Source organism: Danaus plexippus, unplaced genomic scaffold, assembly GCF_018135715.1.
Source record: "Danaus plexippus unplaced genomic scaffold, MEX_DaPlex mxdp_41, whole genome shotgun sequence".
NCBI classification, from domain to species: domain Eukaryota; kingdom Metazoa; phylum Arthropoda; class Insecta; order Lepidoptera; family Nymphalidae; genus Danaus; species Danaus plexippus.
The window spans coordinates 274,185-282,789 of record NW_026869861.1 but is presented as its reverse complement, the minus strand read 5'-3'; the positions used below and the strand labels follow the sequence as shown (position 1 = coordinate 282,789).

The following is an 8,605-nucleotide window of genomic DNA, read 5'->3' as shown; positions in this document are numbered from 1 at the left end:
AGCAATAGACATCTAAGTGGAAGTACTGCCTTATTTATTTTTAACAAGTCAGAAGTATACGGATCGTTCGCGAGATATCCTGTCAACTGGAAATAATGAAGATGAACCGCTGCCACATGTCACAAAGAAGCCTGAAGAAAAAAGAAACAAGAAAACCTCTCCGATCTACAGATACCTGAACGTTTAGACCACCTGGAGAAAATGATTGAAGTTACTAGCCAGTGTGAGATGGCAACGCAATTACAACCTGGACCCTATACAAATAACAAGGAGATGCTGAAGCTCAAGTAAGAAGCTTAAATATGATGATAAAAAAAGAGCTTTAATATACAACATGACAAGCAACTTGGAAGGAAACTCTCTGCTACGGTTTGAACACCAATAAAACATCGATGTGACCTGGAGCGAGTGGAAAAGACTTTTCCCTCTCAAGCGCGGATTCGCTGCGAAACTACACGACATGGTTGCAACTAACAAACGTCAGGATGCACAGGTGATACTTTTATTTTTCAAAAAGCCAGCTCTTGGAGAGTCATGTGAGTTAAGTGAGCATATAATCTGCCACGTAATTTGAAAGCTGGAACCCGAGGCACAGGTTCTAAAGCCACCGGTTCTTAAGATACTTAATTATTTAACGGATACTATAGTTGAACCCTCAAAATTAACAAATAATTTAACTTTTGATAAAGTTCAGGGCCTAAATGTTTTTCATGTGGACTCACATCGTCCCAATGTATATCATCCCAATGTAGGGAAAACGTCCGATGTAATAATTATAATACAATTGTTCATAAAACGGAATATTGCAGATTTAAAAAGTCCGATCACTGTGGTAAAGTAGGTTATGAAGAGAAAGACTGTTATTTTAAAAATCTATCGGCTCCAAATAGTTCTTATGTCAAACCTAACAATAAATTCGATGAAAAGAAATCTAAATTGTTAGCCCGATTGATGTGGATCACCAAAATTTCGTAAAATTATTATTGCTAACGGTTTTAAATTGACTGCATATATTGACTTTAATAATACTATAACAGTATCAGCGGCTCTAAAAAATCAATTTAAAATATAATATATGTCAAACAAGCATAAAAGGTTATGGGCGTCAAATTATAACACCAGAAGGTGAAACTCTATAGTAGCTTTTGAATTTTGAATTTGAACATAGATGGCGTCGGGGCTAGCAAATCGGTTTTGATAGTCTTGTGATAACCTACAAGACACCGACATGATAATAGGGCGGGCCTTTAGTGAATTACCGGGAATATGTGTTATGATAGCGACGGATACTTTAACATTTTCCTACAATAATAGCACTGTTAATATGGAACTACCATTTTTAAATCATAATGACGTCCATCTATCAAAAATAGAATTAAGGGTACCTCATGACCTGAAAATTGTTAATGGATTAATCAAAATTTTAGTTTATACGGACCAATTTGTCGACAATATGTCGATGGTGTTCTGTGAAACTTGAACGGTCTGAATATAGGTGCCTTGGTAAAGAAATTGATATTCCAGAACAAATAACTGAAATAAATGGTAACCGGGGGTATATCGACGTAAACGACTTAATATATTAACCGATAACATTATTTGCTACACTTTGCATTACTCGAGGTTCTGAATATAAATCGGGTAATATTAAAATCGATACAGATGTGTCAAGATCGGACCTAGACAATCTTCAAAATCTTAAATAAATTTGATCATTGTTTTGATGATCATGCAGGGGTAGGATATTTGATATAGAAATAAAAATTGAACTTACCACTTAAGTTCCCTTTTATCATCACCCGTATCGTATGTCAATAAAAGAGTGATGAATTTTATGCTGAATAAGTATAGATTTGAATTCGCTTCCTCATTATCAACGATATTTTATTATTTTCAAAAACTAGCCCGCAGGCTTTGGAAAATTGAGAACTTTGATTTGAAATTTGAAATTTGATTTGATTTTATTGAGCAAATATGGTGTAATATTGCGTCGGGACAAATGTTCATTCTTAAAAGCAAGTATCGATTACTTAGGTCACATCATATCGTGTGGAGAGATCCAACCATAGCCAAATAAATTAAAAGCACTAAATGAATTTAGAGAACCAAATAATATTCACGATTTAAGAAGATTTATTGGGTGTAAGCTGGTTACTTCCGTAAATTCATTAAATCTTTCGAGAATAGAATTCGTCCGCTATGTATTTTACTACGAAATACCAATTGTGGAAATGGGGGGAAGAAGAACAAAATTCGTTTATTGGTATAAACGAGCTTTAAAATCTGAACCAGTACTGGCTGTATATAATTCCGAACTTGAAACACAGTTAAACATATATGCATCAAGTCATGGAGTTGGTGGTATTTTATTTTAAAAACAGTTGAAAGGTGAATTAAAACCTATAGCATATTTCAGTAAACAAACCACATCCATAGAACAAAAATATCACTCGTATGAACTTAAAGCAATGGCAGTTGTGTTTAGTATTAGAAAAATTCGTGTATATCTCTTGGGTCGACCTTTTAAAATATTTACCGATTGTCAGGCTCTCAGTAGTTACCAAGGATAGGACGATGATGGCTAGAACTACAAAGTTACAATTTTGAAGTGCAATATAGACCAGAAATACAAATTCGACACGTAGACTCGCTGAATCGCAATGCTCTACCTTTACAACATATTACAACAGAAAATTGGATTATAGCAGTGCAAAATGATGATCTTGAATTACAAGTCATTATTAATAACATAAATAATTATGAATATAAGGAGTTGTATCTATTAAAAGACGGTATTCTGCATAGAAAAGTAGACGAGAATAAACTCGCAAAAATGTTTCATGATAATGGTCACATGAATGCAACCAGGGTTATTGAGATTGTTCAGAGACAATATTAGTTCGAAAAACTAAAATGATTTGTTACTAAATATGTGAAGGTATGCATTCCATGTCAATTTGCCAAAAAAAAAAAACCATTTGGGAAACGAGGCTTTTTAAATCCCATTGAAAAACGGAATATTCCGTGGCATCTCAATAATTTGGTCCCTTGTGTAAATTCGTTAAACCAAAATTGTTACTTATTGGTAGTAATAGACGCTTTCAGTAAATTTGTTTGACTGCAACCTGTTCCTAATACTTTTACAATTCACGTAATACATACAATGAATTTTCTTACGCTCGTTTTCGGACTGCCTACTCGAATAACAACAGACCGTGGGAAGGCTTTTACCAACCAAGAGTTTTCAAACTATTGCACCCTTAAACAAATTCGGCATATATTAAATGCAGTTCCCTGTCTAAGAGCAAAAGGGCAAGTCGAACGTAGTAATCGCACCATTCTTCAATCATTAACAGCGTATACTGGTGAAAATGAGATAGACTGGGAACAATTTATTCCATAAGTGGAAAAGAGGCATCCATTACAGCATAAACAGCAGTACCCAGAAATGTCCTTTAGAATTACTATATGGATATAAGCCTCGATTTGAACTGCATTTTATACTGTAAAACAAAAAACAAAACTCAAATATCCGAGTTGCGTTCTCAAGCTCAAAAAAATAATATTAACGTTTCTATAAAAAGTAAAGAGGGGTACGATAGAAAAGACTTAATTATACAAAATTCTTTTAGGCGATTTAGTACAAATTCAGCGTAGCATAATAATAATAATAAAAAAAAGGATCACGGATGGAAAACTTGTCAACAGATATGCCAGATTTTATAAAGTTGCAAAATATATGATAACGATCATTATAGGGTGACATCCTTGAATAAAGGCGGATAAGATATTATAATGTTATAGCGGGGGACAAAATGAAAAGTTTCTAATACAACATGTTAGTAGTGGTGATAATACGGACAAAGAAAGTTGAAAGAAATAAGTAAATAATGGTGCATGGTGTAGGTAGATATGATGAAGAATTTTAACCATCAAATGTAATTATTTTCGAAAATTATTTATAATTCTATTAAACCATATTAAAAGCTGACTGTCAATATACAATTATTACATAAAAACGATGAAACGAACAGTAAAATATATACTAGTATGTATATACACAAAATCACTTACCGCGTACTGTTCCAGATTTCACATAAAACGACGCACAAAATGAATTTAAACTTACTGCTTGCACTAAAACCCACATACAAAATGAATCTAAAAATTGAAACTTTACATGGACTACATGTACTACAATAACATGCTACCTACAAGTAAAAAAAAAAGTACTTGATTATGTAAAGTCATGAATTAAAAGAATATTTGAATTATCGTTATAAAAATATATGTATATCTTAAATTAATATAGAATTTAAATATAAAATATTTAATAAAAATACAAAATATTTAATACAAATAATTAAATACAAATGTCATTATTCTGTATAGTGAATCTAATGATGATGATATTTGACTAAGAAAGAAAATGTTTCAGCTATCTAATGTAATTGATATTTTTCTTTTCATCAAAGGTTAAATCCAAAGTAAATCACTTACAATATGGAGAGTAAGTGATATATATTTACGCTTTATAAAGTGAAAATTCAATGTGTAATCATAATAATGATGTTAAAACATAATTGAATATGTTGAGTCGCATACCATGCAAGAGTAAAAATTATGAAATACTAATACTTGGCAAAAATTTGTTAATACCAAGCTGGTGTGTCCCATGGAAATAAGAGTTCTAACTGGTTTGTCCAGTATTAAAAGCATCCAGGGGTGTCCGGTGCTAAGAAAAAGAGAATCCATGTAGGTGTGTCCCATGGAAATAAAATTAATTAATCCATATTGGCCCTATCGTGCTTTCCGCTACTGGAGTCATTCCTAAACACTCACACCAAAGTCAAAAATTCTGGATTTACCACCACTCGCATACATCACCATGCAAAAAGCTGCTATTTTGAATACCTGTCGAATAGTACGTGAATTTTTGGAATCTGTTAATGAGTTGACTGACATTTTCACTTCCCAGAAACACTTGGTCACTGACCCGTGTGACTGGAATATTTGCCCCATTATTAGGGAGATTAATATTTTAAAATAAAAATAGTTTAAATAAATAAAATTGAAGAGTATCATGGTGTATCCAGTGCTAAATAAAATGAATAGCCATGATGGTGGGTCCCATGGTATTGAGATCAAATTGTTTTGTCCAGTGAATAAAGTTCTAAAAAAAGGGCTTTATGGTGTGTCCATTATGATAAGTCCAGTGCCAAGTTAAACAAGAAAAATAGCCATGTTGATGTGTCCCATGGAAATATAATCACTCTTGTTTTGGTTTTATAAGCATCCTGGTGTGTCCGATGCTAAGAAAAAAAAAGAGTCCATGTAGGTGTCCCATGGAAATATTATCGAATTGGTTTGTTCATTGATCTAGTTTCAAAAGCATCTTGTTGTGTCCGGTGCATAAAACAGAAATAGATAAATTAAGGTTTATTGAGAACTTTGTACTGCTGTATTGTTATAATTCTATTACGAGGACGTAATATGCTGTCAATATGGCCGATCGTTTAATTAATTTTTTGGGGAATCTTCTGTAAAGTAGCACATTATTATCATGAAGTTTTACTATAAATGCAGTAAAATATTTTTGGAAAATAAGTTGTTATTTACAGTTATAAAATTTCTTCAATAAAAACAACCTCAATTTTTGATTCTAGGACTTTTACAAACCTGGAAATTGATATTTTAAATTGTAACATAGTTCACAATACCATTACGAGGTCGTAAATTTGTGAATCAGGAAAGGCCGAGTGTTAGTTATAATTATTTAAAATAATTTAAATTGTGATATACTTGATGATTCTAAGCTTAACGATATTTATATTCTAATATTTATTGGAAACTCTTGTGATGGTTAAACTAGCGCCATCTGTATATTTGTTATAACAGTGTAAATTAATGTTAATAATGTTTCTGTACAGTAATTTAAATGTCCAGATACTTGACAATTGGTTTTATAATTTATAATGAGAGCTTCTGCATGTTTTACGTAATGTTCAGTATTTTATAATTTTATGGAAACACTTATGAGGGAAACTAACGCCCTCTGTATGACATTGTAACTTACCCTCACCTAAAAATGTTACCTTTGAATATTATAAATAGGATGTAAGTACTAGACTGGGGGATTTCTGATACGAGTTGTGGAGCAACAAACATCTAAGTGGAAGTACTGCCTTATTTATTTCTAACAATATGTACAAAATTTCTATTTAATTATTGTCGGCTAGGTATGCGTGTTCATATTGTACGGGACTACGAACAGTTGTGGTTAGCTGTCCCGTCACAGCGGCCAAGAGAATAAAAGAGGTTAAAAGGCTCCTGGTGGGCTGGGTTTCGGCGCAGGTGAGGCTGCTGGAGCCCCGACCTCTAAGGTGCTTCCGATGCCACATTGGGGACCATGTGAGCGCTAAATGCACCTCGGAGGTGGACCGCAGCGATCTCTGCTTCCGCTGTGGTCAACCCGGTCATAGGGCTAGTTCGTGCACTGCCCCGCTGCACTGTGATGCATGTGCAGCCGCCGGCAAGCCGGCTGACCATCGGGTAGGGGGCAAGTCCTGCTCCCCTCCCGTCAAATCCAGGGGCAGGGGTAAGTTCTCTGCCTCCAACGTTGACTCTGCTGTTGTTCCCGCCGCCGTTGCCGCAGTCGCCACCACTCCCGATACTGCTGCTATCGCCGCTGCCACCACGGAGGAGGCCGTGATGGACTGTTAATAATGGCTCCATTACGCATACTTCAGGCGAATATTAACCACTGCGCTGCTGCTCAGGATCTTCTGCTCCAGAGCATGGCGGAGTGGTCGATAAATGTCGCTGTAGTCTCAGAGCCCTACTTCGTTCCACCCAACGATCACTGGGTGGTGGACCTGGATGACTCGGTGACTATCATCTCGTCGGCTACCAATGGCACCCCGACCCTAGAGAGGCCTCAGAGAAGCAGGGGCTGCGTTGCTGCTCGGTTTGGAGATATCGCTGTGGTGGGCGTTTACTTCTCTCCGAACCGATCTCTCTCCGAGTTTCACAACTCCCTTAGGGATTTGGTTAACGTCGTTAACGAGTTACGTTCTCTCACTGTGCTCGTCCTAGGGGACTTCAATGCCAAGAACTTGGCTTGGGGTTCTCGGCTCACCGACGTACGGGGTAGGATGGTGGAAGACTGGGCTTTAGAGACAGGCCTCGTTATTCTAAACCAGGGTTCTGTGCCTACGTGCGTGCGGATGCAGGGTGAGTCGGTAGTGGACATCTCGTTTGCCAGCCCAACTCTGTCATCGCGCGTCGTTGACTGGCGCGTCATGGAGGACGTGAAGACGTATTCCGACCACCGGTATATCCGGTTCGACGTCTTTGCCGAGTCCGAAGACCCGCCGGTCAGGCAGGCGCCCTGTGGAACGCGATGGGCCCTGAGGCAGCTAGACCGAGAGTTGTTTCTCGAAGCCGCAATTGTGCAGGCCTGGGTAATTCCACCAGAAAGGCCTGCCGAAGTCAATGAGGAGGCAAGATGGCTCCAGGACGCCATGTCCAGGATGTGTGACGTAGCGATGCCTCGGGTCCGGCCAGGTCAGCGCAAGGGGCAAGTGTATTGGTGGTCTCGGAAACTGGCTGCTCTACGCGGTGAGTGCATCGCAGCGCGACGCCGATACACCAGGCACCGCAAGCTCCGCATTCAGGTTCTGGACGCTGAAACTAGACAGGCGGAATTGTACGAGGAGAACAGGGCTGCGAAAGCTACTCTCAGGGTGGAAATCCGGCGGGCCAAAGACCAGGCCCGCCAGGAGATGCTGGAGAGTCTGAACAGAGACCCGTGGGGACAGCCTTATCGAATGGTGCGGAATAAACTTCGCACCATGGCTCAACCGCTAACTCAGACACTTCGGCCGGAGGTGGTGGAGGCAGTGGTGAGCACATTATTCCCCCGACTGCAAAGGGAGTACACCCCTCCGACAATGACTCCGCAACCTGGAGTGCCTTATGCGGATTCTGACGAGGATGACGACAGTACTCCGGTGGTGACCGAGGTAGAATTGAGAGCAGCGGTGCGGCGATTGGGCACCAAGAAAACCGCCCCAGGACCTGACGATCTGCCTGCTAAGGCATGGGTCTTGGCGTCGGAGCCTTTAAAGCCTCGACTAATTGGTCTCTTCAGTGCATGTTTGGAGAGGGGCCAGTTCCCGCTGTCTTGGAAGACAGGTAAACTGGTTCTCGTGAGGAAGCCGGACCGCCCTGCGGACTCTCCGTCCGCGTACCGGCCTATCATGCTGCTGGATGAGGTGGGAAAGCTCTTCGAAAGAATACTTTCGAACCGCCTCGTCGCGCACCTGACCGGCAGAGGGCCGGATCTAGCAGACAACCAGTTCGGTTTTTGCAAAGGGCGTTCCACGGTAGATGCAATCATGCGCGTGAGGGACCTCACGACGGGGTCTGCAGTGGCCAGAGGGAGGGTTGTCGTGGCGATGTCTCTGGATATCGCAAACGCCTTCAACTCGCTGCCCTGGAGCTGCATCCTAGAGGCACTCCGATATCACCGGGTGCCTACCTACCTCCTCCGTGTAGTCGAGGCTTACCTGATGGAGAGGTCTGTCATCTACCCTGGTCAGCG

The 8,605-nt window shown here is 39.3% G+C and overlaps 1 protein-coding gene across 1 annotated transcript; it reads left to right on the top strand.

Annotated features, from left to right (window-relative positions):
* The first annotated feature begins 201 nt into the window (after nucleotides 1-201).
* Nucleotides 202-6,723, top strand: LOC133320630 (uncharacterized). Its single transcript, XM_061529267.1, has 2 exons — nucleotides 202-287; nucleotides 6,240-6,723. The coding sequence occupies exons 1-2, from the start codon at nucleotides 202-204 to the stop codon at nucleotides 6,721-6,723; spliced, it is 570 nt and encodes a 189-aa protein (XP_061385251.1).
* Nucleotides 6,724-8,605: the final 1,882 nt, after the last annotated feature.

Coding starts and splice junctions, on each gene's coding strand:
- LOC133320630 (XM_061529267.1), top strand. CDS start 202: ATGATTGAAGTTACTAGCCAGTGTGAGATGGCAACGCAATTACAACCT. Junction 288..6,239: donor AAGGAGATGCTGAAGCTCAA/GTAAGAAGCTTA, acceptor ATTGTCGGCTAG/GTATGCGTGTTCATATTGTA.